Below are 19,081 nucleotides of genomic sequence, written 5' to 3' on the forward strand. Positions count from 1 at the left end.
TGTAGCTTTAAGCATACCATAGTAAAACAGTTCAGTAATTTACAAAGCACATTAAAAACTCCAAATATATTTAATTGTGTAATAAACTAACAGAACTGATATGGTACGATCCTTGTTGCCTTACCTCTTATCTGAGTGAGCTTCACAGTACATTTAGGGGATTTTTCATCTTTTTCAGCTCCTCTACACTATGGGGTTCCTCAGGGGTCTGTTCTATCACCATTGCTGTTCCCTCTTTATATGCTTCCTCTGAGCTCATTTATTCAGAAATGTAATATCTCCTGTCATTGCTAAGCTGATGATACCCAATTTTATTTACCTATAAACTCAAACTGGTATGTTGGAGTGCTTTGAGGTAATTAAAACCTGGATGGCTGGTAACTTTTCGCAGCTTAATAAATCCAAAACTGAAATGCTGATCCTAGGCTCTCATATAGCACTGCCTCAGCTTTCTAAAGATCCCTCTCAACTAGGCTAATGTTCAGTCCCATGTAAAAAAAACAACCTTAGTGTCTTGTTCAACACATCCTAATAGACCTTATTCACAGCAGCGCCATCTCTGATTTTTAACTGAATGAAAGCGAGGCTATGAGGGATAGACATAGGCTACATCTCTTCAGTGGGTTGTACTATTTTTTAATGTGTTTCTGGATTGTTCTGCAGACGAAACACTGCAAAAATATCTTTCCATGAAATTTCAGGAGACAAAAAACTCCAGACAACATGAGTTATGGAAAATTATAAGTGATCTAGCAGTTTTATACAACGGATGCCATTAAAAACAACTCTGTCCCTCAAAGCATCGGTTTCATGGCGCTGCTCTGAATAAGGTCTATTATTTTAATAAGCAAATCAGTGTAGTGCTTAGGGGGAGCTTTTTCCATCTTAGGGCTATCACTTTCTTATTCCAGGAAGGACTTGGAAATAATGATTCACTCTGTCATGTATGATGTGTAGGCTACTTGTTGTATTGTAATAATGGAGTGAACGCTGTGAGGCGCTATTTATTACATCAAGGCTTGACTACTGCAACACACTTTTTGTTGGTCTACCACTATTGTCTCTTAGCTGGTTACAATTGGTGCAAAATGCTGTTGCTAGAGTCCAAACAGGGACAAAAAAGAGGGAGCACATTACCCCAGTTCTTGCCTCTTCACCGGTTGCCAGTGAAGTTTTGTATTGATTTTAAGATTCTGTTGTTTGTGTAAGGCTTTGTCTGGGCTAGGCTGGGCTCAACTTCTGTTAGTTGTGCCCCGTTCTAAATACAAATCTTAGGGAGATTGAGCTTTTGCGGTTACAGCCCCAAGTCTCCTGTAACATATTAGGTCTGTTCCTTCTCTGTCTAGTTTTAAATCAGCTTTTAAAATGCACTTTTATTCTTGAATTTTATAATTGATTGATATTGTGTGGATTTGTTGGTTGATTGAATCTGTGCTGCTGTAATGAATTCCTAAATTCTGGTTTGTTTTGTCACACGTTATCTTGCCTGTGTTCCTTTTGTATTGGTTTTGCTTGTGTTCTAATTCTGTTTCTTGGGTTTGTATTTTTTTGCTGTTTTTAGATTGTTTGAGCTGGCTGATAGTTTGCCAGCCCAAGCCCTGGAGTTTTGACCCTATTGCTCTTCCCAGACCCTACAAGATTGTCACTCCACCTTGGCCTGTTGACTAGTCAGCTCCACCTTGGCTCCTCGCCCCCTATGGCTTCACCGGGCTTCTTTGTCCCTCCAGCTCCACTTTGGTCAGTCGTCACTCTGCCATCACCATGGACTTACGGGCCTCCGTCTGTGACTCGTCCCTCCACCCCTTTTGGCTCCGCCTTAGTCTTCGAGCACACCAGCTCCGCCTCAGTCCTCTGGCAGTTCTGGTTTGTTTTGTCACGTGTAATCTTGCCTGTGTTCCTTTAGTATTGGTTTTGCTCGTGCTCTAATTCTGTTTCCTGGGTTTGTATTTGTTTTTGGCCATTTTAAGATTGTTGTGTGTCCAGTATAAGCCAGGAAAGTAATTTTGTAACTCTGCCCACACTGCCCAGTCCTGTAGCCCCCTCTTTACTGACTCACAGCAGCCCTTCGTCTCCACCTACCCTCTGTTCAGTACATCGTGGATCTGCCTTGGGCTGATAGTTTACCAGCTTCTCCTCCCTCCGGCTCCGACTTGTCAGTCGTCACTCTGCTGTAACCATGGACTTACGGGCCTTCGTCTTTGACTCGTCCCTCCACCACTTTGGCTCTGCCTTCCCTACGGCTCCACCTCAGTCCTCCGGCAACCTGGCTTCACCTCAAATGCTCGTCCCAGTGTCTCCACCTTACTCTTTAGACCCTTCTGTGTCCCCTGGTCTCTTCAGCTCCGCCTGGGTTTCCACCTCCGCCAGCTCCGTCTCAGACAGTCTTTCCTCTCGTTCCGCCTGCCAAGTCTCCACCCTTCCTCAACCCTGTGTCCTGGTCGTCCTGCTGAGGGTTCTGCCCTGGCTCTTCCCACCTTTGTCTCCATTAATTTGTCTCACCCTCCACCTAGAGGTCCAATCCAGTCCCAGTGTCTTCCGCCTAAGCCCCCTCCCACCGTCTGTGGAAATGTAAAGGATTCCTGAGTTCTGGTTTGTTTTGTCAAGTGTTATCTTGCCTGTGTTTGTTTTATGTTCTACTCTTTTGGCGTAAGTCGACTTGCGTACGGCCGTCCGTACGGAAGCTAGTTATTTTAGTCGATAAAGTTTTAAATATGGATATTTTTCTTACACGAACGCATTGCTTCACTTCTGAAGACCTTTATTAACCCGCCAGAGCCATTTCGAGCACTTTTATCATGGATGGATGCGCTTTGATGGACCTCCAAAAAAATATACCCATTGACTCCCATTATAAAGCTTGGAGCCAGGAAATTTTTTAATATAAGACTGACTGTATTCGTCTGAAAGAAGAATGTCATACATCTAGGATGGCTTCAGGGTGAGTAAATCATGGGCTAATTTTCATTTTTGGATTAACTATCCCTTTAAACACAAAAGTAATGTGTAGTCACATTATGGTATTGCTGTTAGGTTGCTAAACCATAATGCTCATTAGCTTTTCTGTTGATCAACAAAATTGATTTAAATGTATTGATATAATAAGTCATCATGTTAACAGGTTTTTTCCAATCAATATTATTACTAATGAAATAGACTACTAATTGTCTCAACACTCACTGTAACTTTTTTTTAATCCAGTTGATGGAACAGAACCCCCACCCCCCCATAAATAAAACACATCCATACATAAAACACAGATATTTTATTAATTTAAAAAAAGTGGGGAAGAAAAGTACAAGGTTGCTGAAAATGTACAACAGGTTTTCTTTTTCATATAGTGTAATATACAGTTTCTCTCAAATCATTACATCCATAATAATAATAATAATTCAAAGAAATGTATTATGCATGAATACAAAATAATTTACAAATTCACATGCAACCGTACTAATTAATATTTTAACAGTAAGACAATCTCAAAATACTGAAACACCAAATCAATGCAGAGAAAACCAGATTTTCTGGGTGTGTACAAACAGTCTTACAGATAACAGTGCAGTTCTACATTGGCCTTTTGCCATACATGTGAATAACAAAATTATGTAGGTCAGATTTTTCATTTTATTTTCTGTTGCTGAACAAAGGTGATTCTTAACCAGGACATTTATCATTTATCCTCTTACCAGATTACTCAGTTCATTCTACAGCTGTCACACCATGTTCCACTTTTAAACTGCAAAACAAGGGCCTGAAAACAAACATAATAGCTGTTTTCAACATGATCTCATGTCATTTGTCCTTTGTTGTCAGAAGATGGAACTATCATAGCTTCTTGTCTTGTGTAAATACCAATATATTAAAGTGAATTAAGAAGGGTTTGAGACTATATAGAAATAAGAGTTGGACATACATATTTATTATACAGAAAGGCGCCCTAATCCAAGTCAGATCTTTTGCTAAACCTGTTTCCTAAAAATCTTGGAAATGCCATCAAATGTTCAATAATATTTCAAGTAAGCATAGCATATTCATTCTGCATCACAGTAGCTGCCTAATATACAAATTTGCTAAAACCCGGGTGATCAAAAAAGTGAGATTCTTATCTGTGAATATTATGCATTTCTGTACCACTACATTGTGTTGCGTATGTTAGAACTGCAATTGCAATTATATATTAGACCTGCAAAATCTCACTAAACAATGTTAAAGGCATCCAAAAATCAATGTGTTTATTGATCACATTACTGGACATTACTAGACTGACTCAGTCTTATTGACATTCATAGTAACTCTACACTATGGCGTGGTATCGACATGGCACCATCTATAGGGTTACGGTTTTAGAAATACACCAAAAATGTATATGCATATAAACCTGAAGTGCAAAGTCATAATTCCAAAATAATCCACGTTACTCTACGTGATGTTTAGCCTCACCGGAAAGAGATTTTGGCAAAAGCAGATTACTTCTCGGCGATGGCGGGCAGCATGCAAGCGCGAATGCGGGCTTCCTTCCATGCGCTGCGGCATTCTGCGATCCAGTGGGACACTATGGTCTGTTTGTCCATGCAGCGACTGCTCTTTCCCCTCCAGCCAGCAGGGGTGCCGTCGAGCTTGTTGGGAATGCCACTGCGCGCAGCCAGGCCACCGTCGTCCAGCTTCTTCCTGCTGAGAGGTGACCGCTGCAGGACCGTCGCTGCAGTGACTGTCTCAGCCAAGCAAATCTCTGGGCAGCTGCTCTTGCGGGGGGCGTCAGCTGGCGAGGAACAGCACGGGTAGGTGTCGCTGCGTGGCCGACGCGGAGGAATGCTCCCCCTTCTGGTGGGGAGCGCTAGCTCACCTCTGTGGCTGTACAGGTACTCCAGCGGATCTGCAGGGCTGGGGACGTCATCTCTGCATCCGTTGTCCTCCTCTGGGTCGGCTTGGGCCTGCAGTGGTTCTGATGGAGCAGATCTGGTGGTCTCTTTCTCTTTATGAGCTTGTTCAACTGTCTGGTCGTTGCCCATGGAGGTGTGGGGCAGTGGAGACTGCAGATGCTGGCGCAGGCGTTGCAGTCGTAGGCAGGGCTTTGGGGAATCCAAAGGGCCGATGGAGAGGATGTCACAGTCGGGCTCATGCAGAGGGAAGGTAGGCCGGGCCAGATGGCAGATGGAGAGGAAGTAGTCCTGTGTGGTGGTGTGCTGGCTATTGGTCTGGTTCAGGTCCTGTACCAGCTCCTCATAGCCCTCCCTGATGGTGGGGAGGCCCCGTTTAGCCAGCAATCTGGACCTGGGACGCATGACTGTAAAAGCGGAAATAATGCTTCATTAAATAGATATGTACATGATAGGAAAAAAAAATAGGGTAACACGTTAGTTTTGGGTCCAATTCTCACTATTAACTAGTAGATTATTAGCATGCATATTACTAGGATATCAGCTGTTTATTAGTACTTATAAAGCACATATTATTGTCTTATTCTGCACAACCATATTCTACATCCTTAATCCCCTTCCCAATACCCAAACTTAACAACTACCTTACTAACTATTAATAAGCAGTAATTAGGAGTTTACTGAGGCAAAAGTCATAGCTGGACCCTAATATAAAGTGTGACCATAATATAAAGTGTGACCGAAAAAAAAAATACATAGTATATCATGATAACATGCTCTCCCTAACATTAACTAACAAAGCAAGACATTTGCTACAGTATTTATTAATCCTTTCTAATTAAAATTAAACTGTTCATTGTTAGCTCAGGTCCATTAAATATTAGATAATGTTAAAATTAACATGTTTTTGTTATTGTTAATTCATGTTAACTAATTTAGTTAACTAATATTAACTACTCATAGTAAAGTGTTACAGATTACATTAATATCTCAGTTGTTTCGACATAAGCAATGAGATTAAATGGAGAGCAAATGGAGACTTCGCACTTGAAGGTGTGGGCAAATTTGTGGGCAAAAACAATTTCGTCAATAGTGTAGTGATGTATGATGCACAGTTCACACAGAAGTCAAACCAAGCAGCTTTCTGTTGGTAAGCGTGACAAATCTGCATGACAAGCTTGAACCTGTTGCAAAATCTGCTCTCAGATTACACTGATTACTATTGAAATGACTATTTTGCCTGTAAAATTCACTAAACAATATATGTGACCTCTAAATCTCTTGGTTAAAAACATTAAGGTTTGTTACATGAAGTATTATTCTTCTCTCAAATCAGCTGTGGAGGTAGCATAGGGGTGGCAATGTTCGACACGGAGTGCTGCCCCCACACAACATGCCATTCCTCATCTCTAACTGTTCCAGCAAAATCACAAAATAAACTGCAACCAAATACACCACCGTTACTGATATACATCTGCTGACAAACAAAAACGAGATGGAAATGTTTATAAAAATATATTCAAAAAATATTAAGTATTTTTTATAAGTAGCCTAGTATATAATTTTATATACAATATTATAAAAAAATATAAGTCAATGTAAACCCATTTGTACATGATATGCTCAAGACAGGAATCACTCTTGAAATATTCCTAGTCAAATTATCTGGTCTATGATATCCACATTATTAGTATCCTCTTACTATTTCTGGTTCTCTTAAGGAATTTTAGACAATTTGAAACAAAAAAGTCGATTCAAGAGAATTCCTGATCTAGGAAAGAAAAACCTCTGAATAATAAATACAACTTTCTCCAGGGAACCATAACAACATGTATTCGCAATTTGCAGCCATATCATTTGGTTTAAAATAAGGTTCCTTAAGTAAACATTAGTTAAGACATTAACTAATAATAAGCAATACATGTAGTATTTATTAATCTTTTTTAATGTTAGTTAAACATCATTCTTACAGACATCAAATTCATCAGCATACACACATACTCTCACTCACAGACCTCTAATGCTTCTCTTATTGGCTTTGACCCACATTATTTCTGTATTCATAATTAATAACAGCATCATTTCAGAAGTTGTTATTACCTGCTCAATCCTTCCTTAATGATGCTCTGTACAGTAAATGCCAGAAATCAATGTATATAATGGGAGGGATTGGTTACAGGAATATGTGCAAGCCCAGTCTCCATGACAACACCTCTTCCCATCACATCCCAGACTGTGCTCAGATTTCACAGCAATCGGAGAGCACATACATAGACACACACATAAACACACACACACACACACACACACCGTGAAGCAGCTCCTACACCACCCCCTGCCGCCCCATGCCCAAATCATCTGAACACCCCTCTTTATTGTGGCGGACCAATGTAAACAACCCAGCACCAATTCCCACCCATCCCTATTTTCAAATAATTTCAGTTGCCTAAACATGCTTGGATTTTCCCAGATTTCCTACAACAATCTATGAAGGAAAAAAGAACTGCAAAATACTTCAAGATCGAAGCAGATCTGTCTCACACATCCCATTACGACGGACATCTGGCGTGGGTCGCTGTTTCTGACAACAACAGACGAAATTTAAAGTATCTCTGGCCCTAATCCTAAAATAAATTTGGAATTGTCGGATTGTGTTATATGTGAAAACCTGAAGTATAATGTAACCATACCCTTTCCCTGGTTTGTATTAAGGCCAGTGGTGTGAGTGGCGTCCCACCTGAGATGGGTCTCTCCGGCTGCCTGGTTTTGCTCTGGATCTCTTATTCTTCCTCTACTCCTCTCGTTTCGTCTCCTCTTCCCTGCCTTAGCTTAGAGCCTCCAACTGCTGCTACACACAAAAATAATGATTTTCCTCCCGTCTCTCCCTCCCTCTTTCTCTCTTGCCTGTTTGCTTGCTCGCCCTCTCCCGTGCGCCTCACTCTCTCTCCTCCCTTGGTCAGGGCTAAAAATAGCACCTTCGTTCCCATCCCTGTGGCTGAGAAGAATCATTTGCAAAACGGATTTTACCGGTGTGGTGGGGAGAAAGAAACAGGAGAGGGGAAGAAGTTTGTATGACAGTATGGAAAAATAGTCTGAGAAAAAAGAGAGAAAAAGAACCTCCTAAATCATACCCCTAAATGAGTGATAGATAATAAACAGATTGTGATGAAACATTTATTAAAAGAACCCTAAAGTTAAAAAGGGACATGATGCATATCAGTATTAAAAATACACTAATTCTATGGGAGACCCAGTTGGTCACACTTTACATTATCAACCTTATGAACTGACATTAAATGCAAGACTATGGATTCACTGTGTAACCACATGTTGTTCTGGAAAATTCCCACATTTATATTTACAGGTTTAGGAGTGAAGGCAGTGTTAGAGTTAGGATTATAAATGTTAGAGTTAGGTTTTAGGTTAATGGTTGGGTTATGGTTAGGGGTAAAGTTAACAGTGTAACAACAAATGTTAATTAAATGCAAGTAGTTTAAATGTAATTAATGCACTAACATGGTTAATAGTAGTTCTGCCATTACAATTCTCTGAGAGATTGTTATGGTAATGGATATGGCAATGTTAAAGTATTTGGCCTTGGCGGAATAGATCTGCTACGCTGCTGCTGCACATATAACATACATGAAATAACTCCCTGTAGCAGATCTATATAGGTGGAGCTGGGGAAGAAGAAGGGTTTCTGGAAGCGCTTTAGGCTCAAGCGGTTGAGGCGCAGCTCATTGGCTGCTGATGCCACAGCAACCAATCAGCTGTGCTATGTAGATAACAATGCAGATTGTTAACAAACTGAGTTAAGGACCCATCAGCCTGCGCCATCTAGTGTTTCATGACAGAACTTTGTATTTAAGGCTACCTAATATAAAGTGTGACCACACTGGTCCATTCCTGATAACAAGTCAACAGTCATAATTTAGTTTTCCAATATCATGCATTGCTCTCTCATGGTTGCTTTTTTACAAGGAGGAAATTAGCAAGTAATTTTAGAGATATGCCTCTATTTTTTGACCATGGTTTGCTGAGTGGTGCTCTTATCTTGAGTGAAGAGAGTGTTTATCCAGCTATATATAGCTCCGTCTGCAGGTATATTGAGCCCTCAATAACCTTTCATCATGTTCACGTTGCTGTCAAACAGTGGAAGGGCAGTGAACTTGTGAGCATCAAGATAACAAACAGCACGACTGTATAGGTGTCGATTCCCCACACATGAGTATAGACTGTACGTGCAATGGAAAACTCAAGAAAAATAGACAGAGTAATCTTTTGTATACTATAGTAGCCCTTCTCAAGCCAAACTGAAATACACTCTCAGGAAAAAAAAGGTATAAGCTATCACTGGGACGGCACCCTATAAAAAGGTTCTATGTACCATTTAGGTATACATTTGATACTAATATGTACCTTTGAGATACTAATATGCACTCTTTAAGTACACATGTGTACCTTTTGAAAGGGTACCACCCCAGTGACAGCTTTTGTAAATAAACATGTTTTTTTGTTCAAAGTCCATTACCTGTGATGGTAGATAGTCCCGTATATTCCACGTTTGTTGGATGAACTGTTGTAGTTATCAGATGATATCGTCAACATAAGCTTCACAAAAGGTAGACTGCCCTGTTTAAGGCACAAACATCATGTTCAGTCTTAAAAGTGTTTGTCTGACAAGGAAGGGTGTGAGAAAAAGAGAGAGGGAGTGGAAGGGAGGGACATGTTGAGAGGGAGGTGGTTGTTTTGAAGGTGGAGCAGTTTGGAAATAAGCACGTTTACAGACCAGCCCTGTTAAATTCAATATAATCCCATTCCATTTATCTTGCTTCTGGTCAGAGGTCAAATGAGAAGATTTTCAGTCTGCTCTGACTGAATTCACTCCACTTAAAGCAGTGTTATTTTAGTATCAAGCGTGTAGTATAACACGCACGACTCAGAATGACTGCAGAAAGGGCAACTACACTTTAACATAAACAATGCCAGACAAGAAACAGAATGAAACACTGGTTTTAAATACAAGGGCAAACAAAGGGAACTAATCAAGACCAGCTGAACAGAATGATTAATTAATGGGTAACCTAGTTGACAACTAGGAAATCAGATCAAATAATGATAGGGAGAAGAGAACAGAACTGAATCAAAACACACTAAACAAAACTATGAACCTGACAGATATTATATTATAGTTCCCTTTTGAGGGAACTCGCGCTGTGTCGCGATGACGACACTTTGGGGAATCCCTTCAGCGTCAGCGCTCCTGAAGTCCATGTGCAATTTAGTCCAATCCTGATTGGTGCAACGTCATCCCGTGACGTGTGCTGGCGGAATGCGGAAGCTATAAAGGAGACAGATGAACTGTTTGTGATGAACTTGGGCCCATAAGAGAATCTGATGCGTCAGTCTGCACAGAGGGCGCGATCTCAGACCCCCTTGATGGTTTATATACGAGACCACCGACGCTTCGGCTGTACGCATTTCCCCCGATTGCTCTGCTCCCGGGAGTTCTAGAGAGGATTCGCCAGGGCGGGGTCCAAGTCTTGTTGGTAGCCCCGTGCTGGCCGGCCCGAGTTTGGTTTTCGGACCTGATAGCCCTCCTGGACGGCCCCCCCGGTAGATTCCCATCAGGAGGGACCTTCTAACTCAGGCCGGGGGCACAATATTTCACCCTCGGCCAGAGATGTGGAAATTGTGGGTCTGGCCCCTGAGGGGGATCAGTTCCTGAATGCTGGTCTCTCTACTGAGGTAGTGGAGACCATCTTAAACTCTAGAGCTCCCTCCACGAGGAAATGATATGCTCTGAAGTGGAGAATATTCACTTTATGGTGTACAGAACACCAACTGGACCCAGTTAACTGCCCAGTGGCTTCAGTGCTGGAGTTCCTGCAGGGTCGTTTCTCGGCCGGCCTTTCCCCCTCTACACTAAAGGTGTATGTGGCGGCAGTGGCTGCTTTCCATGTCCCTCTGGATGGCAGATCACTGGGAAGGCATCATCTTATTACTCGTTTCCTTCGTGGTACTCAGAGGATGAGGCCTCCAGCTCAGGTTAGAGTCCCCACGTGGGATCTAGCCGTAGTTTTAGAAGGGTTATCCTTGGCACCCTTCGAGCCTCTGGACACGGCATCAGACAAGTGCCTAGCCTTAAAGATGGCGTTTCTGCTGGCTATATTATCTCTCAAAAGAATAGGAGATTTACAGGTTTGGTTGGTTGCTCCCTCCTGTCTAGAATTTGCTCCGGGGGGAGTAAAAGCTATTCTTTACCCAAGGCCCGGGTATATACCTAAGGTGCCCACTAACGTGGTCCGGCCAGTTGTCCTTCAGGCCTTCCATCCTCCTCAAGTGTCGGCGGAACAAGGGAAGCTCAGGTTGCTTTGCCCGGTCAGGGCCCTTGAGATGTATGTTAGGAAGACATCCCAGTGGAGAAAAACTGACCAGCTCTTGGTATGCTTCGGGTCCCCTAAGAAGGGCTGCCCGGCTACTAAACAGACCGTAAGCAGATGGGTCGTTGAGGCCATCTCTATGGCTTATGAGGTGAGCGGGCTGCCCTCACCTCTGTCAGTTAGAGCTCATTCCACCCGAAGCATGGCTTCTTCAAAGGCTTTGTGGTCGGGGGCATCACTCCAAGATGTATGTGATGAGGCGACTCCGGGGTCTCAAGCAATTATGTCCTGAGGTGTGCCTCATTTCACACCGGGACAGACTTCCGCCAGCATGGCGAAGTGGGCATATCGTTCCCCAAAGTGTCGTCATAGCGACGCAGCGCGAGTTCCCTCGAAAGGGAAGGTCTCAGGTAACCATGGTTCCCTGAGAAGGGAGGGAGACGCTGCGTCCCTCTGCCATGCTTCCGTACACCTGAGAGCGGCTTGCTTCAGTCATCAGAAGGCTGACAGCAGCTGTGACGCCGGCTCCTTTATAGCTTCCGCATTCCGCCGGCACACGTCACAGGATGACGTTGCACCAATCAGGATAGTTGTTCCTAAGTTGCACATGTGACTTCAGGAGTTTAAGTTTAAGCTTTTTTTAAACTTAAATTTTAATTTAGTAACCCTGGCTCAGGGTTGGACTGGCCAAAGGAAGCACTGGGCCAGGTGCACCTTTACGTGATTTATTGAAAATGTCCTTTTAATTTGATTTAATCATTTAATTAATTATCAAAGACTTGAACATAGATCTCTAACAAAACATGCAATGTCCCCTTAAATACTCCACCCAAAAAATGAAAGATTCTCTCAGAATTTACTCACTCTCATGCTGTCCCAGATATATCTTTCTTCAGATAAACACAAATAGAGATTTCAAGAAAAATTATGGTAATAATAGTCTATAATGGAAGTGTATTTGGATCCCCCAAAGTTGACACCTAAAAAACAACACCAAGTGTACATCAGGGGTGTTTGATACTGTTCCTGGAGATCTGCCTATACCATCACAATTCAGCTGCAACCCTGATCAAACACTACTGAACCAGCTAAATAAGGGCTGTGTCCAAAAACTTAGGCTGCCTCAGGCAATGACGTAGTTGGCAGCATTTAGACTCAAAGGTACCTCACAAAACTGAATTCAGACAGACTTCTGAGGCAGCATAACGTTCTAGACTAATGTGAGCATGCATTTACTCATCTCACTTGCACAAAACAGCTTCAGCATTCATCAAAAGGAAGAAAAATTGTGAAATGCAAACAAATAGAATATTATGCAAACCTGCAATAATTAAATACAGATATACTTTATGTATTTAATCCACTTTAACTATTGTGTTTGCTGCTGACATTCGATTATTACAGTTCAACCAAACCAATAAGCAAAAATAACTTTAGATAAAAATTACATTTGCTAAAGCAACATATTGCATTACTTTCCATAAAAAGTAACTAAGTAATGTAATTATTTACTTTTTTTAGGGAGTAACACAATATTGTAATGCATTACTTTTGAAAGTAACTTTTCCCAACACTGCTTTTATCATTAATATGTAATGTTCTAACCGGTTGCTTTTGCAATAAAAACGGTGAATAAAAATTTCAGACATCAAAATGCAGAGAAAATCGATGGTTCTGGACATTTGAGGTAAATCTGGAAATTCAGCAGTAAAAATGCAAAAATAAAAAATATTTAGAATTTTAGATGAAAGAGAGTTTAACAATTATTATTTTTTAAGTACCTCTGTCCAACAGCGACACCAATTAACAAATTTATGGCAAATGGCAAAATTAAATATAGATAACTCAAATGAGTGGAGGCAATGCTTCCACTTCACTGTAATTGGATGATCAATGCAATAATGCACACCTATCATGTCAGCAACTGCTCACAGCCTAAATTGGTCAAACTGGAGCAAATTGATGGATTAATTCAAGCTAAAAATTAATTAGAGCTCTTTGAAATAATGGCCTGTATATAAATTTAATTTTTTTTTGTGAGTGTTCAGGTCAATTAAATAAAACTGCGTCTTCGTGCCTGTGACCATTTGTCCAAGTGTTCATGTATGAGTACTTCCAAATACTGTTTTGGGGGATATGGAATGAAAGATAAAAAAATTATTAAGAGGAAGATGAGAGAATGGAATGATGAGAGGATTAGGAAAAGATAATAAGTTAATAAAGAATAATATTCAGAAAGACAGGGGGACAGAGTCTTCTGTGCTAACTAGGTCGACCTGAGTCAGATGAAGGAAGAACAAAATGAGTGACAAGAGGGAATACAGAAGATCTATGGAGCTTTATAATAAGGACTGTAATAGCACGGGCAGTGAGTGCTGAAAGACAGAAAACCATGGCAACACATGCGGATCATGCTACAAACTGAACTCTGTTGCCCTCAGTGAACTACAGTCACACCGAGCTGATATATTCTCATACTCATAACCATCTTGTACTGGCAGCGTCTCTCAGCAATGAAGAGATTCACACGTTCCTTTAATTTCCAGCACAGAACTGAATCATGTATGACAGCTCCATCTGCTCCAGGAGACCAAGAACATTTAAAGTCACTGTGAAATCAAAATGGACAATTCTTTTTTCCTTTCTCTCTCTGAACATTGCTGTCACACCCTGCATCTCAATGTCCATACTATCCATCCTAAACAGTATGTGAGATTAAAATAAGTGTGTCCCAAAGCATAGTGTGTTGAAAAGAGTATGCCAGAAGTCCCCGGATGGTCTACTATTTCCGATTGATTTTCGAAGTGTTGATATGTGCTGCGCACACTATAAAAGGCTAATATTGGCCACAACCTATTGCGCTTGGGAAGAGGATTCAGTTCAGAACTACAAACACAAGTTAAAAGTGTTCAGAAATCTACAACATGGGGGATATGCGGTTGTGAGAGGTTTAGATAAAGGTTTGAGTTACTAATGAAAGTTTAACCTGCTAAAATTTTTTTTATATAATTTTATATTTCATCTGCAATAATGTGGACTTTTATAAAGATCCGTTTGGCCATTAACTCATTTTAGGAGAGTTCTCTGCGTGAAAGACCCGCGACTGCAGATCAACGTGCTACTGCATTTCTCTCTGATATGGTAGGAAATTAAATGAAATTAAATGTGGAGGATTTTAACTATGACAAGATGATTGACAGGTGAGTTTACGGTGACAGTATGCGACAGAGAACAACCGTTAAAGACGCAATTGTATGACGTGATAATATGTCTCAAAGCTTGTGTACTCTTTTGCTACACACTCAAAAGTATCTACTTTTTCTTCACAAAAAGAGTACATGATTTTAGGGTGTAGTATAGGCGAATTGAGACGCAGCAACAGTCACACACCATTTGGACTTTTTTGACCGTTTTGACCGTTGGACCCGCTGGCGACGACCCCAGTCCCACTCCCAATCCAGTGCCCAGCCAGATACCATCTCACTGCGAGGAGCTGCAGCATGAGTCCATCGCAGACCAGTCCATCTTCGCCGCAATGTTTCAGCCACCACCAACGGGATCGACCGAGCAGAACATCACCCCGGAGCCATTAGAGTCTGACCAGGTGTGCGAGCCGGCTGCACCATCCATTGCTGTGGGAGTCCTTGTGGAGTACGAGGGAATGGAAGCTAACCCCGGCCACCCTCGCGCTACTGAGAGGACAATTTAGGTTAGTGTGGAGAGATGAATTCCCTGTGTCCCGTCATCATGCCAGAATGTTTATCGTCTTCAGTCTTGTGAACCCCACCCAGCCTCCCTCTCCCACCACCTCTCCAGACTGCCATTATGAAGGCTTAGATTTTTGTAGGTTTTTGTTCTGTTCTGCAGTCTCCTCCTCAGCCACTCCTACCACCCTTTCATCACTGTCTCCCATCAGCCCCTCAGTACCACCCCAGCCTCCTCTCAGTGGCATCGATATACCTAAGGACTGCTGGGAGCCATCTCCTCCTGGGCGTGAGAAGCCCGTCTCCACCTCCAGCCTCAGAACATTCCGCTCCACTTCGACTCATTGTTCCAGTGCGCCGGAAGGGCTGACTCTTTTGCATAGTTTGTGCTTGCTGTTTAATAATTATTTGAAACTTCGCAAACTGGCAGCTCCAGTAGTAAGATGAAAAGATTTATATCTCCGTTATGGAAACTATGTTTAAACCTTAATTATATAATTTAATAATCAATTAAAAAGGAATTAAAAAGGAATACCTGTATGATATTACGCTGTAGCCACATTGGACCAGCGGTTTGGAAAATGGATGGATGATTCAGCTGTGGACGCCATCTTCTGGTCAGATGCGGGAATTCATTCGGTGCATGACTCTCACTGTGCATTATGGGTATTCTATAGCCATTGAGCGTACATCAGTTGTACACTCATTATTGTGGGATTGAATGAGTGCACTTGATAACGTCCACTATGGTTTCGGACACCACTACAAATGGATGTCCCCTCAAATAGTGCCCTATTTAAGGGTATAGGGGGCCATTTTGGACACAGCACTTGTTTGAGAACAGTATTTTATTTTATTGTTTTTTATTGTTTTTTTTGGTAACACTTGTGGCTCAGAAGCTCTGTTCACTGATGTTTGACAGAGCACAAGTTCCCATTATCACTATTAAATATATTTTAGTTTAACAAAACAAATGATGGAACAGTTACTTCCAAAAAGAAACTGTTTAATTAGAAAATGTGTCATTTGATGTTATGAATGATCTGTTTGGTCATCATAACATGTCTATATCAAACACTAGCCTCTGGTACCTAATTTTCATGCTTGATTGTTAAAAAAAGCATTCTTTTTCACATATTTTACATTAGCACCTCTCTCCCCAGTCTGGCTCGAACACACCGATTTCGAAGAAGCCCCTCCTTCCGAAATGCGCTGTGATTGGTTAGCTGGCCTAGTGTGTTGTGATTGGCAGTGCTTAACGCATGTTAGGGAAATGTCCTTCCCCTTCATAACCGCAAGTTCTTCTTTAGTGATAAAAATAAAGATGGCGTCAATTTCAAACCAATTCGAGCCCGATTCAGACTCTGACACTGTTAAACGAACAAGAGGATTGTGCAGAACGGATTTCACGCACAGACTTTGCAAGTATGGATTTCACAGGATGTTTCAGAGTGGTATGTTTTTTTGTAGTTTTCTTATACATTATAGATACGATGTTATGTAAGAAATTTGACAGAAAACTAAGGTAATACAAACAGTAATCGATCACAAAACCATGGTTAATTTTCCTGAGGAGCGGCAAACCGTCTTACAAAAGCAACAGAAAACAAGGTGTTCTCCATAAAATGTGCATCACACAGATAAAAAGGTTTTAATGTTTAATATTGTTTATGTATATGAGGTGTTTTTAATATGCTTTAAGACAAACCATGTGCAAATTCATGTGTCAACACCATTGCTGAGTATTTTCTCATTCCCATTTTCTCATTAAAACTGCAGTGAACCAAAGACAGTCTCAAAAACGCTGTTTGAAATCACTGGCGTCTCTGACGTCACAAACTACCTTATAACCAATTACATCAACGTGCGATCGTCAACGAGTGGATCTCTGAGTTGCTGTGAGTGAGTGGAGGCGGGGCTAATTTGCATATTCATAGAACCGCATATACTAAATGAGGCAAGGGTTTAGAGTTACATTCAAGCTATTTTAAGGCATGAAGAATTTTTTTTTTCAATGAAAAAACGTTTAAATATGTCATTTTGGTGATCAAAGATGAGTTTAAAGGGATAAAATTATCGACTAGCGGGACTTTAAATAAAATATCTCCCTTTGGAATGGACTTTGAGCTTTGTAACCTTGCATATCTTTTTTACGCTCTAACAGCAACATTACACTAGCTAAAGTTGAAAAAGTGGAAGAGAATAGGACCCCTTTAAAGTACTGTTTTTTTAAAGTGCGAGGCTGAGTTGTATATTTTACATACATTTCATTTAAAGATAAAAAAATGTTCTTATATTAACAGCTAAGGTATTTTATAAACAATATTGTTTGTACATAAATGCATGTTTGAAAAAAAAAACATTTTGGCATTATGCTTGCAATTGCAAAGCATTTATTTATTTGATTGTGTATATCCAGTGATGTGAAAGGACTTCTTCAAATATTAAGTAAACAATGAATTAATAACTATAGATAAATATTAACCAATACTGTTAAATAAATCTGAAGAGCCTGTGTGCTCAGATATCTTAATAAACACAACACAGCAGGGTATTTAGGTGTAACATGAACTGGAAAGACTGGTTTATGAGCAACTGTGCAGATATATTTTAGCACGTGTTACCTGTTTATCACGTGCAGAATCGCGACCTGCAGTGAGATCCTTTGAGAAGATGACCTTTGTCATTCTCCCTCAGCATTGACAGCATGTTTAACGAGAGCAGGGGTTACTAAAGATGTTTTGCTCTCAGGCGACACGATACCTTTATCGACCTTCTGTTCGTGACTGCTGCATCATCTCCCTGTCTCTTTAATAAATGAAGCGTGCAGCATGTGATCTGGCATCAAAGGCTTTGATCGAGCTATACATATGGCAAGCCAAACATAACTCATCCTCCCTTGATATTTTGCTAGTTATATTTGAAAAATACAAATCTTTTAACTGTTGAATGAGTAATTTGCTGTCTCCTGGCTATCTAGACAGCATTTTGGGCCGTATGGTGCACATAACATACTGTTTTGAGACATTATATTAGGCAATATTTTTCATGTACAGGACTGTCACCCGCCCTGGTTTTCTTAACACAGCTAAGAATGTCTTCTTTATAATTTCTCTCATGGAATATCTAACCTATTGACATGTTCAAATCAACAACAATTCTGACTAGTAGCCTAATTCCAAAGATTCAAGATAAATAAAGTCACCACAGAATCAAAATTGAATTTTTTTGGCTTTTAGTATGAATATTTTAGCCTTACCGTTATCTATAAGCTAGTTTGCTCCAAAACAATGACAACATTTGCATTTAGAAGATATAAGCATTCAAAACTTTCTGGCTGCATCCAAAACTGTACTCTCTTGATTAGTTACTTATTTTGAAGAAGTAATTTCTTCACGACTGCAAACTGTGAATTCGGACATAGTTCTTTTGTCACATGTTTTTCACTATATAGTCACAGACTGTAAAAAATATGGACAAAGCGTCTGTGACGTCACCCATAGACTGGCCATCTTGGAAAATCTTGTGTTCAGAAAGGATACAGAGGTGGTATGATGTGTTGTGTCAGATCATGGTCGAGACGTCAAATTTCAGGAATTCCACTCGGCGCAGCCTATGCTCGTTATCAGCTGTCAATCAAGCTGTCAATCAAAGTTAACCACGCCCTTATTTGTCATACATTTTATATCTAAATACGATCCAAAATTCACCCCCTCACAGTTGTCAGGCACTTGGAACCTATCAAAAAATACAATAAAAGTCCATGGGACCAACCTGTAAAAACAAGAATTTATGCTGTGAAAACGGACATTTTAACATGGGGGTCTATGGACATTTGCTCCCTTTTGGGACCTGCCCCTAGCGGATTTTCGATGTATTGCAGTTTTTCGCACTTCCGGGTAGGCTTAATTTTTCAGATTAGAATGTTGCCGCTTGTATATAGTAGGGGGAAGTATGCGGTTTCGGATGCAGCCACCATCTCTCACTTCCGCCAATGTAGATCAATGATTTTTTTGAAATCACTCTGCACTTACATTTATAAACCCCCTACATTATAAATAGACGCTGAAACTGTGGCTAAAATCAGTCACTTGTTCACATATTTACTATTTTGTGGTGA

General features: G+C 40.8%; 1 protein-coding gene across 5 annotated transcripts; it reads right to left on the reverse strand.

Moving 5' to 3' along the window:
* Window positions 1-3,244: 3,244 nt before the first annotated feature.
* On the reverse strand, window positions 3,245-9,865 carry LOC308705637 (uncharacterized protein). 5 transcript variants are annotated; one of them, XM_081390731.1, is made up of 5 exons: window positions 9,664-9,862; window positions 9,406-9,506; window positions 8,902-9,016; window positions 4,438-5,281; window positions 3,245-3,748 (listed from the first exon to the last, which is right to left on the reverse strand). In XM_081390731.1, exon 4 carries the CDS (start codon window positions 5,277-5,279, stop codon window positions 4,464-4,466), a length of 816 nt encoding a protein of 271 aa, XP_081246857.1. In that variant the 5' UTR covers window positions 5,280-5,281; window positions 8,902-9,016; window positions 9,406-9,506; window positions 9,664-9,862; the 3' UTR covers window positions 3,245-3,748; window positions 4,438-4,463. The 5 variants fall into 5 exon arrangements, with proteins under 5 accessions (XP_081246857.1, XP_081246856.1, XP_081246854.1 ...); XM_081390730.1 differs by lacking the exon at window positions 8,902-9,016 and having other exon boundaries at window positions 9,664-9,865; XM_081390728.1 differs by having other exon boundaries at window positions 3,245-5,281; window positions 9,664-9,865.
* Window positions 9,866-19,081: the final 9,216 nt, after the last annotated feature.

This window comes from Scardinius erythrophthalmus (genome assembly GCF_964197995.2).
Source record: "Scardinius erythrophthalmus genome assembly, chromosome: 17".
NCBI lineage: Eukaryota > Metazoa > Chordata > Actinopteri > Cypriniformes > Leuciscidae > Scardinius > Scardinius erythrophthalmus.